This window comes from Onychostoma macrolepis, chromosome 21 (genome assembly GCF_012432095.1).
Source record: "Onychostoma macrolepis isolate SWU-2019 chromosome 21, ASM1243209v1, whole genome shotgun sequence".
Taxonomy (NCBI): Eukaryota; Metazoa; Chordata; class Actinopteri; order Cypriniformes; family Cyprinidae; genus Onychostoma; species Onychostoma macrolepis.
The window spans coordinates 1028954-1054950 of NC_081175.1; the positions used below are offsets into that span (position 1 = coordinate 1028954).

Here is a 25997-nt window from a genome sequence, read left to right on the forward strand (position 1 = left end):
TTACGGTCGTTACGATCACAATGACAGAGTAAGCAGAGTAAGATTACATTAATTTACATTTAACCAGTTTAATATAGAGAGGCACTGAATTGTAGACTTTTGTTTATGTGTTTTTGACCTACACTGTACATGACATGAGAACAGTTCGCTATTTATGCTTGTATGTAGCATTGGCTCACTAACTTTAATGTCAGTTTTAGCCAGAGATACCTTGCTGAAGCACAAGATGACATTAATGTTCTGCTTGAGCAGATGAAAATTGTAAATTAATGTAAGTGTGGCAACCAGAAAATTTACGTTTTCATCTTCATTGGGATGCTTAGGGACATTTTTGCTCAGTTTTGTTTGGGTTTAGGAAATGTAATAACATAAATTATATTGCCTATCCTCTCAGGATACCTGGATTCAGTGTTACAGGTACCCCAGGCTCATCGTTTTTCCATTTTCGTAGCATAAACATCATCAAATTGATGCGAGCTTTGGATCTTCCAATGATTCTCTATGCTGCTTAAACCTAAAGATGTCCGAGTTCCGCTCCCCGTGCAACTGATACTCGACTGCCATTGGCTCATCTTGCCGATAGGTAAATTCCAAGCAGCAGCTTTTCCACCATAAATCACAGGGCTCTTCAGCTGTCAGGCTGTTTTGAGCCATGGAATTATAGAATGGATGTTAAAGGACAATTTAAAGGTCAATTAAGCATACAGAATAAAACAGGATTAAGTTGTAGGACTAAGCCACTGTTAGGTCTCCTCACAGTGATACAACGCATTCCACACAGAAACACAACAGGAGGACATCCAAACACCAAGGTGTGAGTGTAGCTGAAATGCATTGGGGCATGGGGGTGATTTCCAATGTTGACTCAACCCACCCTGTGGTGTATCAGCATGGTTGTAGAGCCCAAGACCCAAGACAAGCTGTGCATTGATTTGACTCGTCTAAATAAGTGGGTGTGACAAGAAAGACATATCCTCCCAGCTGCAGAACAGGCATTCACGATATTTGCAAAAGCCAAGGTATTCACAAAACTGGATGCTTCCTCAGGTTTCTGGCAAACTCCATTGTCAGTTGTGGCCTAATATTTAAAGAGTTAGATTTGAAGGTTGCGGGTTCGATTCTGGCAGTACTGGGTACATAATTCAGACAAAATGTCTAGAGCTTGTGTGAAGCACATTTTCACAGAAGCAGAAAAGGGTAATGAGAGTATGTTAAAGTGTTTGTGGGTGCTGTAATTTGAAGCTATCCAGCTATAGAGGCAAGGCTAAATGTGATAAAGAATCAGAAGGCAAACTCCATCTGTGCTAAACCTATCCAGAACTATACTGGCCTGAAACCTGCCCATTGCTGGAGACCTGCTCCTCAGGGGCCAAAGAATTGTGTTTCCCCATGGATGAGGCAAGAGATCCTCCATAGTATACGCAAAGGACACAAAAGTATTGTCAAGTCCAGAGATTGGGCCTGTCAGTTCATCTGGTGGTCAGGACTATCCTTAAATAATTCAAACCTCCCTGTTGAGAATAATTTATACCTCCTCGTTCAGGGTTATTTTTCTTGCTACAGTGAAGTAGCACATCTAAATGTCACCACAGCCAACACAGTCATTGCAGCCCGATAAGAAGCATTCAGTCGCCACAGAATTCCAGACACTGTTATGTCTGATAAAGGGCCACAGTACAGTTGTACACTTTATAAAGTATGGGTTTATCACACACATTACCAGTAGTCTAAGATACCCCCATGCAAAAAGTGAGGTGGAGTGTGCTGTGGCTACTGTGAAAGGACTCTGGAAAGGGGGAGGGGAGAAAACAACATCTTTCTCCCATCTCAACATCAAAGGATTTAGGAGGCAGAAAATTGAGCAAATGAAAAACAACATGGCAGCACAATCTGCACGTCCCTCAACAACACTGCAGTCTGGGCAAAGCATGTGGCTTCTAAGAGAGGAATCTCAAGGAGCAGTCATTTGTCAAGCAAAAACACAGTTCTTACATCATACACACTAGTGAAAGACTGGCACACACCCTCACACTACCAGGAACAATCACAGACACACTGACATTGGCAGAGCACCCTATGCGACAAGTTCAGGCCAAGTGTCTCAAAGTCTTGCATTTGTAGAAAAGAAATAAAAAAAGGATGCAAAAAACATTTTCAATTGGAGTAGGATTTACATGTAAACAAAATAAGATTTGTTCTTACTAATGTGTTACATGTTACATATACTTACTATTGTAATAACAATAAATTATGCATAATTACATGCAAGTCACCCTAATCCTAACCCGAACCATATAGTAAGTACATGTAGTTAATTAATATTACTCAGTACTTAAATGTATAATTACACTGTAACAAGGACACCTTTAAATAAAGTGTAACCGTATCTTGCATGTTACTGGACAGACCTAATTGAGTGTAACACCAGTGGTGCTTCATGTGTTCTATAATAAAAGGTTATCTGTCTAGCTAATGCAATAGTCGTGGCACAGGTTTTGTCTGTTGCTTGTCCTTATTGACTCCAGAATCTCTGCAGTTTTTCTAGGTTTTTAACAGTAATCTTACCTAGTGCTCCTTTTAAGACCTCCCTTTTAAAAAAGGTTGAGAGAGAGGTAAACTTTTTGCACTTTTCTGACACAACACTTCCTTATTTCTTGCTTACTGATGGTATCATTAGAGGTACCTACACCTGCAGTGTTTCATAAATACTGAGCCTACTCTTTCTACTGACAGGGCACTTTTCTGATAGACTACTCCCAAATTATGCTTACCGTGGTCCACCATTTCAATTTGTATTCATTACGACCTGCATTAGATGAAGCCCCTAAGCAACAGTCTGTCTTTTTTCTGCTGGCAAATTGCTGTAAAAACACCCTAATTTAGCATGCTCAGCAAAGTCAAAGTCAAGGACCATTACTGTCTGTGTTTACTAATAAGGCATCACCCTAACGGCTCCCATGACCTGCTGTCAAAAACACCGGCTGAAAGTGTTTGATGGGTTTTGCAAGGCTCATTAGAGGAGACATTCATCTTGGGGAAACACTGATAACACTCAATCCCATTAACACATGGCTCAACAAAGTATTGGTGATGAAAGAAGGATAGCTGGATAGCTTTCAAACTGTCTTTCTATAGCCAAAACTATGATTGCTGTATGTAATTTTATGATAAAAAAGCTTTATTGATTATAACAAGTAACAGTAAAAAAAACAACAACAAAAAAAACAACAACAACAACAACACAACACAACACTGCGTGAACAAACACAAATAGAAGCAGCTCTGACCATTTTCAGAGTTTCCTCTTGTTTAGACCAGTGATTCTATACAGTAACCAAAATACTTTGGACTTTTGTTATAGGTTGTGGACCAGAGAAAAAAAAATGCTACATGCAAATGATACAGTGTAACTGGAAAACTTCTGTAACGTTGAGGAGCAAGATAAGGCATGCGTGGACATGGATATAAGCGCAGGATATTTAATGAAATGAGCTAGATCAAATAATAAACCAAAAACACAAGGAACAAAGAACGGAAATACAGACAAACAGGCAACCATTACATTCACCAACAGACAAAGCACAAGAGAAACACAAGGGCTACATATATAGATATATATATATATATATATATATATATATATATATACACACACACACACACACACACACACACAGGAGAACGAAATGACCAATGAGTTATAGGAATGAACAAGGTAGGGTTGTGGTCAATGAGTGACTATGGCAACCAGTGAGGGTACATGTAACAACTTTTTCTTTTTTAAACTGTAACCACTTAATAATGAATATATATGAAGTAGAAGGATCTCAAGTATCAATGTGATAATGTGAGAAATAGAATTGTGATATATGATTGTTACAGCGGCAATTTTTGAAATATACTGAATGAATATAAATGAATAAGATAACAATAATGTAAAAAATAATACTTCTGCAAAACCATAATGTTACATAAAATCAGAATAATTATTCACGACCCTCAACACGAGCATGTTCTGTATCGTCTATACTGCAGTAAATTGCAAAGTAATCAAGGAGGGTAATATATAAATTGAGGAGATAATTTTGAAATGTGATGAATTTTTTAGCCCTTACGCATAACTGATCACTGATGTCAAAGCTGCAGAGGCGGAATGTGTTTTTGAACTAAAAATGATTTCTTCCTGTTGCTGTTTTTTTTCCAAACGAAATCTAGAAGAAGGTTCAGGGAAGTGTATCAGTTCTCTGCTCAGATGCTGTGAATGTTTTACTGAAGTAGCTGCGTCATCTCCACTGCATTTATTTCATTCTCAGCTCACGGACTTCAAAGCAGCCCAGTGCTTAGATTGTCCCTAATGAGAGCACAGCGCAGCACCTCAAAGGCTGAATCTGCCAGGAGATCTCATCTGACAGTCTGCTTGCCTGTAATGGAACAAATGGTGCACGTATAAAAAAAAGATGATATGAGATGTCTGTTTGCCTTTTATCTCTGCACAGTGGGAACATTCCCAGGCTTCTCTTTGAGGGCAGCGTTTTTTATATCTCTCTTTTCCTTCTGTCTCTTTCATGCATTGTTGAGACCTATATGCAAATCACAAGCAACCATGAACAGAAAGAAAGCTTGCCAAAAGACGGTTAAAATAGCTTCAGCACAGGCCAGGGACCTCTATGTACAAATGTTGCTTATGCACAAAATGGCCATTAAAATGTGTGTAATTTTGCATTTAGATATTTTTATTCTAAAATACCAAACTGAATGATTTTAGCAATGTAATAGCACAACAAGCATCTGCATGATCTCATATTTTACTAACATCTTGTAGGGTTCCCAACACTATTTCTGGAGGCCCCTGACATTGCACATTTTGTAAATCTCCCTAATCAAACGCATGTGAATTGTTTTAATCCTTGTCCCTAACATTTTGAAAATAACATAATAATGATTAAGCAATGCTGTAAAATTGCTTGCATTTTTAGGGCCTTTTTTATAGGAATTTGGTTGACCTTCAAATATGGAAAAACCTTATTTTTCCTCGGTTTTACATCTAAGCTCCATGACAGTTACATAACTAGCTCTGTCAAGCTGTGTTGCAAACCCATCCACACACCAAAGATCCTTTCTATTCTCCCCTTTTTAACTGGTTTAAAAGAGGCTTATCTTCACAGAACAATCAGGGCGCTGATGAACAAACTAATCCTGGATGTGCTGGGGGAGAGAAAAATAATAGTAATGTGCATTTCAAACAGACGTGATCTAATTAGTGAAAAGCAAAAGAGCTGCAGCTTTAGTCAGTGATAAACTACAGGCTCCTGTCTTATTCACAGAATATGTTACAGAAGCTGCATACTGTGATATGCTCTGTGAATCTTATATACCAGTTTAAAAGAAAATTCTGTATTTTATGCACCTTCATGTCGTCCCAAACCCGTATGCTGTTGCTTTCTTTTACAGAAATATTTTCTTGGCCAATAAATGTATTTGTCTGTCAATTTAAGCTGTTATTAACTAACAATCTCCTTCTCCACTGAAAAAAAAACGAGGGATAAAGTTTAGATATATCTGGCACAAAGCAGTCAGTGTCTGCAGTGTTTCTTCAATATTCTATTACAGAAGAAAAACACCTCTCAGTTAAAAAGGTGTTGATGACGTTAGATGAGATTCACTGCTGACTGAACTGAGAGAAGCAGAGATGCAGGCATTGTCTGTCGCAGTGATTATCTTATTGCATAAGAAAGCGAGCAAAAGGCAGGGGTTTAGGCTCAAACAAAAGCATTGGATTCTCACTCTGTCAAAAAAAAGAAGCTGGTTTTAAAAACGAGAATCTAAATCAACTAATTCACAGGGGGAAAAAAAAAATATATATATATATAATGAATAGAAAATCTGTGATTTTGACACTGGTCTATTTTGTTTGTAAATGTCGTCCAAGTTTTTCACTTGCATAAATGTATAAAAAAGAAGGACTGATGCACTGATGAGCTCAGTGACACCAACAGGCCAGGCTGACTACAGAATAACTGTCTCATTATCAAAGTCCAGAGAAGACTTCATGTAAGTAAAAACAGAGAGCTTACTACAAGGTGCAAAGCAGTGGTAAGCATCAGGAACAGGAAGGCCAGACTACACTGTAAAAAACAAAATTACGGTAAAAAACCGGCAGCTGTGGTTGCTGGAACTCTACCGTAAAAAATATGGTAACAACATTTTAGGTTTGATGGTTTTAACTTAAATTTACAGTTAAATACCGTAATTTCATTAACTGATATAATGTTAATATACCAACCTATTGAAGTACTGAAATCTGTTTTGTACCTTTGAAATACACTGATAACCACCAAATGAAGGTGGTGATGAGAAAGTCACATGATGAACCAAAGCCCATCACAAGCAGCTTTTAAATAATAACATATATAGAAGGTGCACAGTGTCATTCACACAAACACTAAAAATCATCATGGTGAGACTCATTAAACTGAAATATGCAATAAACATTAATTTAACAACATTAGATGTAACATACAACCCTAATAAACATAACTGATAAGAAAAATCTAAGAAGAAACATAGTTATTTCAAAGAAAAAACATCAAATTCAAACAAAATTTGAAATGCAAAGCAGGAAATTCTGGGAACGTCAGTTTACGTTTTTTTCCCCTGTAAATTTTATAGGAACTTACTGTTAACCATTTAACAGGTTTTTACTGTAGCATTTTCACAGTTTTTTACCGTTAAAATCAGAGTAATTTTTTACAGTGTAGATTTCACCCAAAAACAAATAAAAAAGCCTGGCCAGTTCTTCTATAAAGAAGACAATACAGAAGCCACATCAGATGGACAATGATCCAAAACACACTACAAACACTAGTTTTCAAGGCAAATAAATGAAATCATCTTACCTAAAGCAAAGTGAACATGCATTTGTCTTGCTGAAGACCAGGTCTAAGACAGCTTTGGCAAAGCATCACAAGGGAGAAAACAAATGTTTTTGAGCTCCTAAAAATGGTGGTGACTCTTAAATGGTTCATGCAACATTTTTAAACCCCCTGCAATAAAGCTGAAGGGATATACTTCTACTGCATCCTTTTTTCATAATTACTGAAATTAATTGTGGTCCTATTATTAGCCCTTATTAGCCATGGCTATAGTATTGTTTTCGCATTTAATTTTTTTTTTACAGATGAAAAATAGTGCTGTTATTCATTCAAAATATTTAAAGTGCATATCAAGGAAAATAATGTACTATTTAAATCATCTGGTGAAATCAGGCAATATGAGGACTAGCAAAATATTGACTTCAATATATATTACATTCAGTGCTATTTATAGTAGTTTAATAATATCATCAGTCCTCTAACTTTGTCTCTCAGCCACATCTCTCATGAAGTTTGGAAGGACAGGTTGAAAAGAGTGTACACCAAAAGTGTAGGCTGTGAATAAATTATATATACATTTTTTTCACATCATATTATGAATAATTTATTATGCATTATGTTGTGAGCTGGTAGATAATAATAACATTGATGCACTGTTTGAATGCACTTCGGATAAAAGCCTCTGCCAGATCAATGAATGTAAATAATGTACTCCATCTTTGAGAGCAGAAGTGATAAAGATGGTAATAGGTGCATTACCCCTTATGCTTAAATGCGTTAAAATATGTTTCCTACACTCCAACCCCCATAACAACAACAACAACAACAAAAAGATTACAAAAGATAGCTTGAAAAAACCCCTGAAATGTCACTTTGACATTCAGTATTCAGACTTTTTGCTATGGGTCATCCAGGGTTAGATTCCAAGGGAACACACATGCTGATAAAATATGTATACTTTGAATGCACTGCATGTCAGTTTGGATAAAGGTGTCTTTTAAGTGTAGAAAAAGGACCTCCAACTCACTATAATATTCTGCGCTTGAGTAAAAGGGTATAGCATATTTCACCCGTTCCACCAGACACAAATCATAAGTCCTTTTACTTAAAGTAATAGGGATGGATGGGTGGTGTTGATAGTAATTGTATGCGTAGTTCTATAGTTCTGCAGTGAGACTTCGACTCACTGTTGCACTAAGTAGGCTGATTACATAAGACGGGAGAATGGTTTCATGGCTTGCACATTCTTTCATTCATCTGTCTTTATAAGTATAGTACTACCCATAATTTTCACACTAAAACAATTATTTACCCAGTCTTATTGAAGTATAGGTTGTAGTTATTTTAAGTGAATGCTCAGGGGCGGCCTAATTACCTGTAGGTACAGTTTAGTTCCCTGAGAAGGGAACGAGGCGCTGCGTTCCCTTGGCATACTTCTCGCATGCCTGTGAGCGACTTACTTCAGCCACTCAGAAGCTGACAATGTTTTGACAATGATCCTGCTGGACAGTCAAAAGTTACATAGTGTAGATTTAATAATTTTCAGTTATAGGTATTTGGATCAAGTAACTATTTTGGGTTACTGGCAGAATCGGTCTCAGAGATCCAGCCATCACTTGTCCAACAAATGTTTTAACACAACCTTAAGAAAAAAATGTGCTATTCACTACACCTAAAATGTATAATTGCAGAAAAAATATATACGTTTGTATTGAACATTAATGGAGCAACAGATTTTGTGTGAAAATAAATCATTCAAGTTGTTTATTTTGTTTAAAAATCTTATAAATGTATGAGATTTTACCCCACACACGGGGCACACAGTATTGATACAAATACTTCAGCTAAAATAATGTTTTAATACTTCAAAACAGTCACTTCAGCAAAGTTTGTACTATTTTCTGCTTATTTTGAAAAATTCAATGTTCAATAAATATACTGTCATTAAAATATGTTAATATAAAAAATATATTTCAAAATACAGAAATAAAATCATTTTAATAAGTAAAGATTCTGAAAGCATTGAAGGAGATCCAATAATAATTGAATATAGATTTACAGTAGTAACAACAAATTATATTTTATTATATGATATGATTAATATCATGTTTTTAAATATGATGGTTTCATTCTAAACATGGTGATTATCTTTAATATGGACACCCAACATAATATATGATATTTACTATCTGAATCTAACCATGTCATGTCAACAAATGGAAAAGTCAGCGATCTATTAATTATCATGTTAATTACTGTGCGCAACAGCAGGGGCACTTTTTACCCCAAATACCATACTTTTACATATTATTTTGTTATTTAAAAACTGCTGCTTTAATTATCTTAAACAAAACTAAAAATCATAAAGAAGACCTTTGTCTCAAAATATATGCATTAATTTTAGCGATTCTCATTTGCTACTTAAATCTACAACATTTTTAAAAACATCAAATATTAGATCAAGTAAGCACAGAATCAACTTTGTGCTACTGTCCAAAATTGCATCAGAGATCAGACAGATATACACGTACATCTTGAAAAGATGTTTTGGAAAGTGCTACACCACATTTTTGTGCCATCGAGTGGTTTAGTGGAAAATAATATCAAAGGCGCCTTTTACCCCGGTGTGCCTTTAGCCCCGTTGTACCCTAATAATGTCTACAGACTATAGTAGGATATATTACTCTCTTGGCCATAGAAAATAATATTCTAATATTGACCAACATTATTTAAGAGCATGCAGCAACAATCAGCATGATTAGGAAAGTTTAAGCAGAATAAAGTTAACAGAATAAAGAATAAAATCATGCAGCTTTGCCAAAATCTGCAATTCAGCAGATCAACAGCCTGAATGAATCATCACTGTCCTAATTTTAACACATCTTGTGAAAAGAGGTGAGTAATTCTTAATGCATCAAATAATAAGACTAAGCTTGATACTTGCATGTCTCGCCCATCTGAAAGAGAGAGTCCTGTGTCAGTTTGTTGAGGCTCCAGTTGATGTTGTTTGATGAGAGAGAGAGAACTGGTTTGATGCAGAAGACCTTTGATAAATGAACAAAACTGCCTGGAGAAACTTAAAGGTTTGTGAGGCATCACCATCATCATCATCTTCACGTCAGAAATTCTAATTCTTCCCTTTGTGCTCTTAAGACAGTGATCTGCGGTGATTGCAGATCTAAAAGAGATGAGATAAAAGCATGTATATCGCTTTCAAACTCTGAAAAGGCTAAAAAGCTCTTAACCTTTACTAAGAGTTTTAACTGCAAGAAATTAGAGTATACCACTGCATTTATCTGCTTATCATACTTCAAAGCAGAATCAAATACAAATGAGGATTTAACGTGGCCAAGATACCCAACATGTGATTCATGCTACCTGCTGTAGCTACAGATCAAAACACAATTGCCTTAGTCTTACTCTCATTAAAATTGAAATCAAAAGTTTTAGGGCATCCTAGCTTTTATATCCTACAGACACACGGAGATAAGAGTTGAGATAATTGATGTTGCTTTGCCTAAAGGACACAAAAATCAGAGTGTAGCATAGCAATGAAACAATACTCCGTGTTTGTTAAAAATCAGTATAGAAGAGAATTAAATGGGTGCAAGAATAGAGCTTTGAGGGACCCCACAGCTCAAAACTTATTTAGTGGGGAAAAAACCCCAAAACAAAACATCGAAACAGATTGAAAAAGATTGAAGCAAAGTCCCCTGTTTCAACATATAATGATATATAGCCCCTTTCGCACCGCTTTAGTTCCAGAACTAAAAGTACGGTACTAATGTACTGGGACTATTTTGCGCGAACTATTTCCCAGTACCATTGAAATGGTTGCATTCACACTGACAGTGGGTACTAAGAAGTGACGTAAGCCGGTCGACAGCGACGTCATTTGTGCGCGGCATTCAACAACGAAAACAAAGAAGAACAACGTTAACAACAGGAGGATGGAGGACGCTGTGATCGGAGCTGTGTTGTTGTTGTGTCTCACGGGTTTCACAATAATGGACATGGAATGTTGACGTAACTTATATGTCAAGCGATTGAAAGATCGGAAAGGAGTTCAAAATGTTCAAATGTGCCTGCACTTCAGCATCCGTCCATCTATTGCTGTTCTCCATTCTTGCGAAATATAAGTTGATGCGATGTTTACACAGTATGTGTTTACACGGCGTTTTAAATCATGGCGGGTGAGGGAGTTTTCGTACGCGTTTAGCCAATCAGCGTACACTTACGTTCCTATGGAACTGTTTTAGACCCTACTCTGAAGTAGGAGCTAATTAGGTCCTCCAAACGGAGTTCCAGGAACCAAAACAGTTCCTAGTTCCCGCGGTGCGAACACGCCAAAAAGTGGGTAGTTCCACAATTAGTTCGGGTACTATGAAAAGGTTCCTGCGGTGCGAAAGGGCCTCATGTGACCCTGGACCACAAAACCAGTCATAAGTGTCAATTTTTCGAAATTGAAATTTATACATCAGCTGAAAGCTGAATAAATAATCTTTCCATTGATGTATGGTTTGTTAGGATCGGACAATATTTGGTTGAGATATAACTATTTGAAAATCTGGAATCTGAGGGTGCAAAAAAATCTAAATACTGAGAAAATTGCCTTTAAAATTGTCCAAATGAAGTTCTTAGCAATGCATATTACTTATCAAAAATTAAGTTTTAATATATTTAAGGTAAGAAATTTACAAAATATCTTCATGGAACATGATCTTCACTTAATATCTTAATGATTTTTGGCATAAAAGAAAAATAGATCATTTTGACCCATACAATGTATTTTTGGCTATTGCTACAAATATACCCCAGCGACTTAAGACTGGTTTTGTGCTCCTGGGTCACATATAACGTAATACACATGAAAGAGCAGACTCTCTTATGGTACTGCGCTGCTTCCTAAACCCATACTGAAAGATTTAAAACACACTATTGGACACAAAAAACGTTATATTTGGACAGAGACTGCTTTATCGAAAACGTTTGGCATATGCTGTAGGTATATTAGAAATGGGCCTAAAGTTAGATAAGACTTTTTCTAACAGTCATGTACTTAAAGTATTTAGGGATGGTCCCTTTAACAGGCTTGTTTATGATAGATAGATAGAATACATGACCCAATGTCATCAAGAGCCTGAGTGAAAAGGTTTACTGGAATAAAATCAGATTTAGATGTAGTGGGTTTTAAATGTTGTCAGAAAACCAGGGAGCACTCATCACATGTGCAATATCATCTCAACAGTGAAGAGGCAAAGGGGGACTGGTCATGGTAGCAGGAAAGATGAACAAATGAAAATACAGAGAAAATTCTCAAGGAAAACCAGGTCCAAAGCACTCAGGCCCTCAGACTGGGCCGGAGGTTCACCTTCAGACGGGACAATGATCCTCAACAAGCCAAGACAATGCAAAAGTGTTTTAGGGATGACTGAATATTTAGTGGCCCAGCCAGAGCCTAAATTTGAGAAACTCTGGAGAAACCTGAAAATGTCTGTCCCCATCCAACCTGACACAGCTTGAAAGGATATGCAGAGAAAAATGGCAGAAAATCCCCAGATGATTAAAGCTTGTTGAATCATATCCAAAAAGACTCGAGGCTCTAATCACCGTCAGAGCTGAGTTACAGGTCAGAATACTTATACAATCTAGTTATTTCAGCCTCGTTTCAGGGGGGTTTTGAACACTTTTTTCTTAGCTGGTCAGGCTGGGAGATTGCAGTTTAGGTGTAATTCAGTGACTGATCTTTCTTAGGCACAACGCACTTTTAAAAACAGATAAATGACCAAACTACTGAAAAAAATGTTAACTTAATAGCAGACATGTTCACAAGTCCCTAAGGTCCAAGTCCAAATCTTTGAGGTCTAAATCCAAGTCAAGCCAAGCAATTAATAATAATTATATATTTTTAATTAATATTAGTAGTAATATACAGTGATATATTATACTGTAATACAACTGCAATGTAAAATAAATGTTAATGAAAAATTTATATTTTATAATACATATATTATACAATTTTACAATAGGCAAACTATAATGTTTTTGTCTTAATTTCTTCACTTGCAAATTCTTTTTTTTTTTCATGCAGAAACTTGCAGTTTCAGTGAAAACAGGTTTACAAATGCTTCTCATCACAAATCTGGTGAAATACTAATAATCCGTCTACAAACATTTTGGAAATCATGCAAATGTGAAAATAATGCGTAACCATCGGCGTTGTGTGTAACTGAAGCCTTTCGCCATGTGGTAAAGACACTAAGCCATATCATGCTTTTGATTTTAGTTTGTTTGACAGATGCTTTGCCAAAGCAATAACTTTAAAGACAGTTTATGTTACTAAGAGAAGTGTAAAAACATCTTTCATTATGAAACTGAAGGTGATTAATGGGAAACACTGGATTGCATTTCAACTTAAATGACACGAAGATTATCACAAGGTCAGCCCATGCTATATTGTTGCAGATATTTAGTGGGTGATGAACATGCGTGCCTTATGCATCTCTATAATGCAGACTCAGTGTGTTCAGAGAATAATTGTTGTGTTATTTGCTGCTGCAGCACATACTGATTGGGAATGAATGAATGAGGAATGAACAGAAAAATATGGTGTTTGATGCTGTTATAGAGAGAACATAATCAGCAATGACTTGTGTTTTTGACTGTCTTCAAGTCCAAGTCAAGTCTCAAGTCAATTTTTAAGTGTAGACTTTAAGTGTGACTCGAGTCCAAGTCAAAGACTCAATTTTCCATCTCTGCTTTATAGCGTTGCTACTTTCAGACACCAGCTTTATGTTGTAGCCTGACAAAAGGAACTAAAGTAGAAAATATAAGTCTGTATGGTGGTAAAAGGGCATTTCATATCTTCTGCTAATCTGGACCAATCAAGAGAGCTGGGAGCCTAAAAATGTTTTTAGACTCATGCCCTCAAAAAGAGGCATGTTCATTCACCACCACTGCCTCCAGATTAGCAACGCCAGAGTTTCATCTGCAAACCGTGGGTGTCTGTAAACGGAGAAGGAAGTTGATGTGTCCCAGGGCATTCATGACTCGAGCCAAATCACACAGACCGATGCACACAGACAACAGCGCGACTGCGTGCCACAGCATCAGGTCACTCCGAGAATAGCTCTACTCAGAAAAAGGAAGCGTGTATCTACACTAACACCTTTCACAATCTTTTTAAAGCAATTCCCATGATGCAATAGGATGGCTTCAAACTGCTGACTGCCTCCACAAGCCGATCACCGCTCTCTCCTGTTATTTTTGTCATAGTCTCTTTCTCACTCAATTCGTTATCTCACTCCACCCTGCAATGTTTTCGGTACATCTTAAGCTACACGCTGGTAAATGGGATCACACTTGCTGTCGTGAGATGTGGCTCTGTTTCACCACAGCTGTGATTCAGCCACAGGCCAATGCATTGATCTCTATGAAGTGAAGCTTTAGATATACCCCAAATTAATTATATCTCATGTTTAACCACTACAGAGACATCTGAGCCTGCGGCAAATGTCAGAAGGACTTGCTGAGATGAGGTTGTTCTCGGTGGATTGTCCGGTGATCGCTTGGTCCTCACAACTCTGAAAACACTGGAGCAAATTTTCAGATGGGTGCTATATTTATAAATGTACCTCAGATTTCAGGTGTAAACAAATACTAGAGCTCTTAAAATGACATTTTGTGACAATAACACTAGTATTTAAAAAAATAAAGTGCCATTGCTACTCACTGTGAAAAATGCTGAAACCCAGGTACCAATTGAGCTATCGGTAAGCCCCTCCCCTCGAACGCAGATGAGCCAATGGCAGTCGAGTATCAGTTGCACAAATAGCGGAGCTCTGACATTTTTAGGTTTAAGCGCCATAGAGACACATTGGAGGATCCGAAGCTCGCATCTGTTTGATGGTTTTTATACTAAAAAAATAATAAAATGATGTGCCTGGGGTACTTGTAACACTGATTCCAGATATCCTGAGAGGATAGGCAATAGAATTTATTTTATTACATTTCCTAAACCCAAACAAAACAGAGCAAAAATGTCCCTAAGCATTCAACCCCAATCCCAATGAAGACAAAAACGTTCATTTTCTGGTTGCCATACTCTCATTAAGTTACAATTTTCATCTACTCGAGCAGAACATTAATGTCATCTGGTGCTTCAGCAAGGTATCTCTGGCTAAAACTAGCTAACGTTAAAGTTAGTGAGTCAATGCTAAAGTACAAACCTAAATAGCAAACTGTTCTCACGTCATGTACAGTGTATGGCAAAAACACATAAATGGTCTACATTTCAGTGCATCTTCATATTAACCTGGTTAAATGTACATTAATTTAATCGTACACTGCGATTACATGAACAGTGTTGATCCTGCATGTTGTCATTTGCAATCGTGACGACCATAATATGAGACTTCTCCCGCTTGCATTGTGATCTGTAAACCCTCGCTTCGAGTTACCCACCGTATTTATTTTAAAATATTTTAGATATCACTCCATGGCATATTTAATTCCCGCTTGAATGGTGGCCTTTCTGTGTCCAAAATTGTTCAAAAACATTGTGTCACAAGGTTTTCACACTGACAGCTGCCATTGTAAGATAGTTAGCAACTCCGTTTGTTTGTGAGCAACAGTAACTAAGGGGGGCAGGGCTTACCGATAAGTCAATTGCTAAGACGCTTGTTAAAAAAATCTGGACATCACTAGCCTAGATATACATATGTCAAGCCACTAGATTTGTAAGCTATTTGATCAGGTGACCAGGTGCACATAGCATAGTTTATTATAAAAGACCCGTTTGCGACAGCTATTGGCCAAATAGAAAAACCTATGAAAAACTACTTTAACATATATTTTAGGACACAAACTACAATTACTGTTGTTTCAATGACAAATGGTATCAAATAAAATAAAAAAAATTAGGCCCTTGTGTTCAATTAACCTTGTTTTTGCAAACAAGTTTGCAACAAATTTTAGAAATTTAAGAAACAAAAAACCATGCGAGTATTTAAGATGTAACAAAAAGCTGAAACTGTACCTGACACAGTCCTGACAACCTCTGTGGTATTTCTCAGACCAACAAAGGAGAACTGGTAAAGACGCCAAGAGCGGATGTCTCCAACCTCCACCGAGCTGCGCTTCCACTTGTATACAATCTCCTCCTTGGGGTAGCCATCTGCAGAAACAAAGAAATGGAGTTGGTCCAAAAAAAAAAAACAAATAGCTGCACAGTGGCTATTGGAAAGTTGCTTTGGATAAAATGTGTAAGTGCATAAATGTAGATGTAAATGTCATTCTAATGTCATTCTATAATTGCTAAGACAATTAATTACCAAAAAAACAAAACAAAAACAAAAAGATGTGGATGTTTTCATTCAGCTTTCTTTTTATAATCTACTTTGAAATTTACACAAAATACCCAAGATAAATGAGAAAAATTACATTTATTGAAAGCCTAATATCAATACAAAATTACACGGTTTTCCCATTGATTGTATAAGCTTTGCAAATTGAGATTATGAAATATTTGATGAATCTTCTATGTGAATTATGCAAATAAGATGAAGAGTATCAGTGAACAGCAACGTCCAGGGGAAACTCTGAAGTGGATTCATGTCTGGGCTTTGTTAGTCCATTCTGGGATTCCTATATTATTTTTTCCTTTTTTTTTTCATGCCTTGATGAATCACTTTGCTTTAGGTTATAGTTATACTATAAAACGACTCGTCTCTATTTGCCTATTTCTATGTAAAAAGTTATTGAATATATCACTATCATTATGCTTCACAGTAGCTATGGTGTATAAACATATAGTATATACATCAAAAACAGCCTTACGCTTTCAGTACGTCAAGGGATAGTTCACCCAAAAATGAAACTTTGCTATTAATTTACTTTGACCTTTGACCATCCAAGATGTACATTACTTTTTTTCTTCAGTAAAACAGAAGTTTTTTAGCTGAAACCATGTTCCTTGGTGATTTATAAAACGCAACTCAATGGCTATTACCACTTTGAGAGTAAAACAAGCACATCAGGCAACACAAAATGAATGCAAATGGCTCCTGTTGATATATTGAGGTCTTATGAAGTGAAACGATCGGTCTGTGCAAGAAACTGAACATTATTTACACCATTATCACCTGTAATCCAGAGGGGAAAATCGATTATTTTCCAGCTAACTGATTCTTTTGGACAGTTCATTTCAACTAACTAGTTCAAATAACTGATTTGTTTACATAATCACGCAATGATGAAACATATACGCAATTATATTTTTTAAAGCACCCAATAATGATGTGAAATGTGGATGTTTTACATGTATAAAGCATATAAAATGAATAAACTAGTCTTCATCAGCTCATCTTTTTACATAAACCATGAGAAACCATAAAAATGTTCATTCGTCGCCTTCATTCAAGTGTTGGGTTCACACATGCGCATATCAGCGGCTCATCGGTCTTCGGGCCGAGTCGAACGGTTTCTGTTGGAGGAACTGGAGCACTGAATCAGTTCATTCATGACAGGATCAGATACGCCCGTATTTTGGTTCATTTCCAGTCTGAGTGACTGTCAGGTGAGTTTTGATTGAGTTGCAAACTGAACAGATGTTTTTTCTCTTTTGCACTCAAAAGTGTGGAGTTGAACTGGAAGCTTGTAATTTCTTTTGGCTTTTATATACTTTGTTCAAACTTTGATGAAACCAGGAAGCATGGCCTTCACTCGCTTTGGGCTACGTGTGTTTGGTTGCTCCGTTACTGATTATACTCTATCACTGCTGCATTTCGTATGACAACAATTCAACTGTGCAACAACACCCTCAGAGCTTAGGACCTGTGCTTCAGTTTACAAAATGCTCCAACAAGATGCCCCCATGATGCATTCTGGACCCCTCATATTGAGTCAGGCTGTACAGTTCACATTTTGTGACATGCTAAATTGAAGAACTGTGTCAGACCTCTGAAGCACATCTGCCTGATTTAACGATGCCCTCGGAGCACAGGAGTCTCTCAGCTCATGGCTGAAAATGCAGTCCCTTTTGGAGAAAGGAGCTTTTCTTTTTGTGGGCACAGTGGGCTAGGTTCAGCCCACACCAAACCTAAACAGGCCCAGTGCGGGCTTGCCCAGGCGAGGTCCACAGCTTTGGGCTCACCGCGAACAGCCCACACTGTCCACATTAATCCCATGATGGCCCAGAGCAACTTTTGTACTTTTGGGCCCATGCGGGTTTTGTGTAGGCAGCCCTGTAATGCAACCAGGAGAATACAAACAACATTGACTGGCCATTCTCTAGTCACTCAACTCAACTGAACTGGAGTGGCTCAAACCAAAAGACACCTTTTCAGAACCTGTTGTTTCATATAGGCCAGGGATTCTCAAACCTGGCTCACAAAATCCACTAACCCTAATCAAACACACCTGAGCATGCTAATCAGTGTCTTCAGGATCATTAGAAAATCACAGGTGTGTGAGATTGATCAAAGCTGGAGATAAACTCTGCAGGAAAGTGAGTTTAATGAGCCAGATTTGAGGATCTCTGATATAGGCCGATTCGCTTTCCAGAGGTTGATTGAAAATGCCCCTTTCAGCCAAGACCTCCTGATTCTGAAGTTGAGAGTGAGATAAAGGTGTGGTTGCAGAATTCAAGAGACAGAGCGGGTGGCCGTCTGTTGACTAGTTGAGAGACCACGGGGGAAGATTGAGCTTGGCCAATGAAAACATATTTTCAGCAGAGGTCAAAGTAATAATTTTTTTTGTTTGTTTTTTGTTAATTTGTAGTATTTTTATATTTGTATAGATAATATGTAGTCCCTTTCAGAGTGTTAAATTAGCTGTATTAACCTGAATTGAATGTTTTCTATTTTGTATTTAATAAAATACCTTTGACTACTGTACATTTTTTGACAATACAGACATTAGTTATGTGGTGACTGCATCCATTTCAGGTATGTAATAACTGTTTTAGTGAAAGATTTATTGTTGTAGATTAATAGTGCGGGCCCTGTGTGGGCTACCCGTGCAGGGCCAGCACTAAAGGGCCAACATTTTGCCAATAAGCAAACTCTCAGAGGCCCTGCGCTGGCAGCCTGCTGGGGGCCCTTACAAGCTGGGGGCTTGTTTGCAGGGTTCATAATTAAAAAATGCTGTGATGCAATTAAATAAATATATGCAATGCAGGTTTAATATGTGACCCTGGACCACACAACAAGTAATAAGGGGGCAAATTTTGAAAGCTGAATAAGTATGTATGGTTTGTTAGGATAGGACAATATTTGGCTGAGATACAACTATTTGAAAATCTATAAGCTAAAGGGTGCAAAAAAATAAAAATAAAATAAAAGTATTGAGAAAATTGCCTTTAAAGTTGTTCAAATGAAGTTCTTAGCAATGCATATTACTAATCAAAAATTAAGTTTTGATATATTTACAGTAGGAAATTTACAAAATATCTTCATGGAACATGATCTTTACTTAATATCCTAATGATTTTTGGCATAAAAGAAACATCGATAATTTTGATCCATACAATGTATTTTTGGCTATTGCTACAAATATACCTGTGCTGATTATGACTGCTTTGGTGCTCCAGGGCCACATATAGGCATTATAGGTTATGTATGTGCATCTCAGAGCTGCTCCACACAAACTGTTATCGTTTACATGTGTGGAGCGTCTCAAACTCTTGTTTATTATAATTCATCTGGAAACACAACGTGCGCCATTTCATCAGATTTGTAAGGTAAATCATTTATAAACTTATGCGAACACAGGAGGATAAATTAATATCTCTCAATATGCTAACTGTTCATCGCAATTTCAAAATAAAAGTTTAAACCCTTGCTTTGCGTATACACAGAGGTGGAAAGTAACTAATTACATTTACTCGCGTTACTGTAATTGTGTAGCTTTTTTAAGTACTTCTACTTTTTAAAGTAATTTTTAAAATCTGCAATTTTACTTTTACTTAAGTATATTCTGTTTGAAGTATTGTACTTCACTACATTTTAAAACACATTAATTACTGAGTAAAAAAAATTAAAAATAGCTCCCTGGAAACTACTGCAGTAAATAATGGGCAGGAGAACAAACTGGCACTAAAATCAGAAGAAAGATTCAGACGGACAAGACAGGTGTTAATGGTGCAAACCCAGCTGAAAACCAAACCCCGTCGTATTCTGCTGAAGTCGAACTCGAAGGAAATGAAGTGAACCCCTGGCCATGTTTATGCTCTATTATGCAGTGTAAGCTGTGTTTTGCCCAGGGAGACCAAACTAGCAGCTTATAAAATATCAACATCAACCCTTCGCAAGCATGTAGAGGAAAGGTAAATACTTGCATCGTTGCATTGGTGGTTAAAATGAAGCTTTAACAGTTTAGCAAAAGGTTTTGCACAAATTAGCCAAAAAGACTGTGGTGCAGAGTGTGCGATAATATCATAATTGTTGTTTTAACGATGTGCGATTTGACATTATCAGTATTTTGCCAAATGTTAAAATGCATTTAGAATGATCACGGAATTGAAGATATGGGTGCAGAAAATGTATATATTTATATCATTTCATAATTCAAAAAATAATTCCAAACACAGCCACCAAAGCACAGTTTTTGCGTCTCTGAGCAATGACGGTGTTTCATTCCTGAATTAATCAATTGTTTAAATGATTCGGTTCAATCGCAATGACTCACTTATTGACAGTGGCTTGCTGACACCTACTGGCGGTTTTAATTTCACATTTAAAGTGTCTTTAAAGTATTTTTTTTCTTATATCATTTCAAAGAGTATTCAACATTTTATGTCTTATTTATCAAAACATTATTTCTGCATTTGTAACTGCAGGTTAAATGCATTCATGTCCTGCATTAAACAGTGTGTAAATACATATATGCCACTTCAGATGAAGCTTCTGTGTTTCCTCTGCATTGCAAAGATGAATTTTGTTGATGCTGATTTAATTTGCCTGGTAACAGCCCAAATGTCTTATTATTCTAAATAACCGATTCCTTCAATTAAAAACAACTAGTTTGAGATTTATAGGCCTGTCCCAGGGGTGTCAGACTCAATTCCTGGAGAGCCGCAGCCCTGCCGAGTTTAGTTCCAACCCTGCTCCAACACACATACCATGTAGTTTTCAAATAAGCCTAAATGATTAGATTAGCTGGATCAGATGTGTGTAATTAGGGTTATATCTAAACTGTGTAGGGCTGTGGCCCTCCAGGAACTGAGTTTGAGACCCTTGGTCTATCCCCTTTTTGCGTCCCTCCCACTGTTAAAATGTAACTAAATAATTTTTACTCTGAGTAAATTTTAAATTAGCTACTTTTTACTTTTACTTGAGTAGATTTTTAGACTGGTACTTTTACTTGTACTTAAGTAAAATTTCATTAATGTAATGGTACTTTTACTTGAGTAGAATATTTTCACACTCTTTCCACCTCTGCGTATACACATATTCAAGAAATTACAGTTAGCCAAATATTAAAGATTAAGTGAAAGTGATGTGACCCATGCTCAGAATTTGTGCTCTGCATTTAACCCATCCAAAGTACATTCACTCCCCCAACCTACAATTCCTGCCAGCCCGAGACTCAAACTTGCAACCTTTGGATTACAAGTCCGACTCTCTAACCATTAGGCCACGACTTCCCCATTTGCATAATATTGTAATCACTTACGTGGACATTTGAATTAAATGATGTTTGGTCAATATTACTCTGCTGGCATCTGTTATAATGTGTAATGTACATTAGCTCTATTGTTTATAATATATTATGTATATTAACAGTTTTGTTCACTAAAACCATGATTACTTGCTTTTTATACTTTATTTGAAAAAAAAAAAAATTACTTCATTGCTATTATATATTATATGTATTTTAAGTAATTTTTAAGGCTATTGTTCGCTTAGGTCTATTTTTATTTCCACAAAAAAAAAAGAAAAAAAAAAAAAAGAATTATCCGGTTACTCGATTAACAAAATAATCATTAGTGAAAGCCCTAGTCTATATATATATATATATATATATACTGTATATATATATATATATATATATATATATTATATGAATCTAATATTATGCACAGCAGAGTGAACAACACAACTATGTGTGTGACAGGAAGACAGCTTTCTGCTGCTCACAAACACTCTCTTTAGAGGAGACAGCTGAGGGTGAGCCATTTATTTTCCGCTCTGATTGCACTCGCTCTGCACAATTACATTACACAGGTGTGCAAGTTAAGGCAAGCTCACACTACACAACTTTTGGTTGGATTTTGCTGTCACTGACAGATTTCAAAAGGTCTGCGACAACATCCCCGGATCACGACAAAATTGCTATTCATTGTGGAACACCGATGCTCATTAAGTATGAGCAGGTCATCGATATTTTCAAACCTGTTTGTTATTATCACCACATGATGCTGTAGTTCAGCGACGAGGTAGAACTATTCCAACCAGTCACAATACACATGGGATAAACGTAAAAATCTTGTAATCACTTACGTGAACTTCTCACATTAATTTACGTGAGGAAATTTTTTTTCCGGGACTGCTTCTCGACCAAATGTCTTATAGTTTGTGCACCCCGTCAGCATTGTGTTATGTAGTATGCATGCTGCTATGATAAGATGATTTCAACTGAAACCGTAGCATGGTGCCTTTCCAGTTGCAAAGGGCGTGCATATCTCTGTTGTCTTGCACCATGGGTTGAGGCCTGGAAAATGGTCCTCTATCACCTGTAGTGATAGATGCTCTGATTCATGCAGTTCATTTTATTAAGTATACTTAAGTAAAATTCAAGTATATTTTAAGTATACTTTATGTAGTAAGAATACAAATATCAGTGTACTTGTAGTAAACTTGTATGTGTACTATTTCAATACTCCTTGGGACTAAATTGGCCCACTTTCTAGTATATAAAAGTATACTTTTAAGTATACTTTAAGTATAACAGTAGTAAACTTTGAGTACACAACTAGTTTACATCAACGTTTTTAGCTTGTACTGCAACTATACTAAAAGTGAACTTATAGGTATACTGATAGTTTAGTAATTAAATACTTGTAGTAGCATTTTTAGTACACTTTGAAGTATAGTCTCAGTAAACTACTAGTTTAGTGGTTTTATACTGCAAGTATACTTAAGTTTTCTTTAAGTGAACTTTATATCATAAGTATATTACTATGTCCCTATTTAGGTATTAATTTGTATATATTTTGTTATATGAATATCTGAATGTACAAAACATCAAAAGAAAGAACAGAGTATCTGCTTGTAAACAGAAACATTTTATTCTAGCTTCATGCATTCTTTTTTTAAACACATGAATGTGGGTAAGTTTCATAAATTAAAAATAAAGAAATAAACCACATTTTGAACAAAAAGCTGAGAAAAGATTATGAATTGGATTCAGAATGATAACCAAAACGTAGATGGAGATGATCAACACCCCAAAGCTTGACAGTCATTATTACGTCTCCATTGGTCGACATTTTATTCCATAACATTACACAGTTTTGATGCTGTTTTATGTCTGATGATCATGTTAGATTATACGTGGAAGCATCTGTTGTTTCGGTTTCTTCTTCACTTGTGTTTTTTTGGGAAATTCTGTACAGAAGATGTGTACTAGCGCCCCCTACCGTATAACAATGAAAACACGGATTCTAGGAGCACAAGTATAGCTAAAATATATTTAGACTTTTTCTAAGTATGTCAAGTATACTTAAATGTCATTTTAAGTATATTTCTGAGAAGTACATAAAGCCCATTTCTGAGAAGTACATAAAAAGTAGACTAAAAGTATACTTTCCTATTTTTTAGTGTAAAAGAATTATACTAATAGCACACTTGAATAAACTTATTTTTCGTTAAGGGTGATGACCCTCGTGTATGCCTTCTCAACAATAAGCCTGCTTCTGGCATCTCTTCCAAGAAGGTGGAAAGACTGCTGGTGGGGCTCTCTGATTACTTCCGGTCTTTTAGCAGAGATTACAGAGACCATTTTGAATGCAAGAGATCTCTCTACTAGGAGGCACTATGTTTTTAAATCCTGATCAAGTTCACTGCCAAGCTGGATAGTTGCCAGGTTTTTCTGTGGGTGCAGGCCCAGCTATACTTAAGGTACGTTGCAGCAGTTGCTGCTGTCTTTTGGGAGGCATTCACTTGTTCCCAGTTTAATGTTTAGGAAGAGTCGGCTGAGACTTTTCCGTGCTCTTTCTTGGGACTTAACTATTGTCTTTAAGGGGGCCTCCATTTGAGCTGCTGGAGTCAGCTTTTGAGAGTTTTGTTGTCGGCCTTAGCATTTTGGTTTTCTTAACAAAGGTGTTGTTCATGATGAACAAAGAATGTTGGTTTGGCTGACAGATGCAATTGGCTTATGACACACCTGGGTTATCTTCGCCTCTTGGCATTCAAGCTTACTCTTACAGAGATGGTGCTTCTTCTCAGGCCTAATCTTAGGGTGAATCTTCGGAGGATATTTGTGTGGTGGCAGGTTGGGTGGTCTTTTATCAGATTTTATTATCTGGATGTTGACGTGACTCATGGTTCAAGACCTCTGAGGCCTCGAGTTCCTGCCTCCTCGTTCCTGTATCAACAAATCATTTAAAAAGTAACGTGACGTGTAGGCCAAGTATGGTAGTGAACACACACACCTGGAGCATTGGACAGCCTTTTTTTTTTTTGCTACAGCACTCGGGGAGCAATTGGAGGTTAGGTGTCTTGCTTAAGGGCAACTCAGTCATGGGTATTGAACATGGAAGAGAGTGTTGTTCATTCACTTTCCCACCTACAATTCCTGCCAGTACTGAGAATCAAATTCACAACCTTTGGGTTATCTATCACCTGATCCACTGAGTCTGACTCAGTGTAAGAGTCAGTCATCTATATTTATAAAGATAATGAGGTGACCCATTATCTAACACTTTAAAAACAATTAATACAATTTTAAAATCAATTCTATACCAAACTGGCAACCAGTGAAGGGAGGACAGGATGGGAGTAATGTTTTGCTCTCATCAATCTTGGTGCAAGTCAATAACCTTGCAGCAGTAATTGGCACAAGCTCGAAATGAGATAAATATCGCTTACAGATTCCATTATAAAGGCTACAGTAATCCAGGCATGAACATGAACAACTGTCTCCACATCTTATATGATCTAAAATGTTTTTATTTTGAAATCATTCTTAGCTGGTAAAACTATTCTTAAAAACGTAATTAATCTTTTTTTTTAAAGCCAAGGTTTCTTAGGAGTAATGGCGAGGACGCATACATTTGAGGTTCTGTTGATGCTTTAAATTGGCATGATTGTATATGCATTTTTTGTGATTTTTATGCATTGGAAACTTTACCTCTATTCACAGCAGTGGTGAAATGTGGTGAATTTTGATTTGTTTGGGATTTGCCACTACACAAAGTTTGAAAACCATGCCAAAATTTCCCTGTTTATTGAGTTTCAAAGGTCTCTAAAATGGCATCAACAACCTCTTCAAGTGTAAAGGCGGAGACCAGGGAAGCGACATTGCTTGCATGAGAAGCTTTTAAAGAAAACCATGACTTGGAAATGCAAGAAATGAAACCAAAAGCTCAAATGGAACAACAAAAAATGGAAACTGAAAGTGCTCTATCAAACACAGATTTGAAGGTTTTTGAAAGTTTAAAATTTTTAAATGTTTTCACAAGTATAAATTAAAGTAAGAAAAATTGGCTTGAATGGCTGTCAAAGGGTCACTTCAGTGAGTGCTTTGTCAAAACAAATCCCTTCAGCTATGCTTCCATCCTTTCTGATATGCTCGCATGAACACTTTTCGCTGATCCTTTCACATATCTCCCACAGGCTTTCATTATTTAGGGGTTCACAACTCAACTCAATTAAATCACTACACAAAGAAAATATCACTAAATTAATGGACCCCAATAAAGTAGACATTCAATGCTGCAACAATCTTCCACTATTGTTAGTAGAAGAAGAATGGTAAGAATGAACATCCTACCTTGAATCTAATTTTTATTTCAGACCCTTCCCATTTTTCCCCAAATCTTATTATATCTTATATCTTATCAAAGGTTATTTGAAGCCATTATATCTTTGTATATCTAGGCCGGTAAACCACCATGTGTACAGA

The 25997-nt window shown here is 36.7% G+C and overlaps 1 protein-coding gene across 3 annotated transcripts in view; it reads right to left on the reverse strand.

Annotated features, from left to right (window-relative positions):
• The window catches only part of gabrg2 (gamma-aminobutyric acid type A receptor subunit gamma2), a 68076-nt gene that overhangs the window by 12422 nt on the left and 29657 nt on the right, over nucleotides 1-25997 (reverse strand). For all 3 annotated transcript variants that reach the window (XM_058759104.1, XM_058759103.1, XM_058759102.1), the window contains exon 6: nucleotides 15910-16047. In XM_058759104.1, the coding sequence (XP_058615087.1) occupies nucleotides 15910-16047 (138 nt within the window). The remainder of the gene's footprint in view (nucleotides 1-15909; nucleotides 16048-25997) is intronic.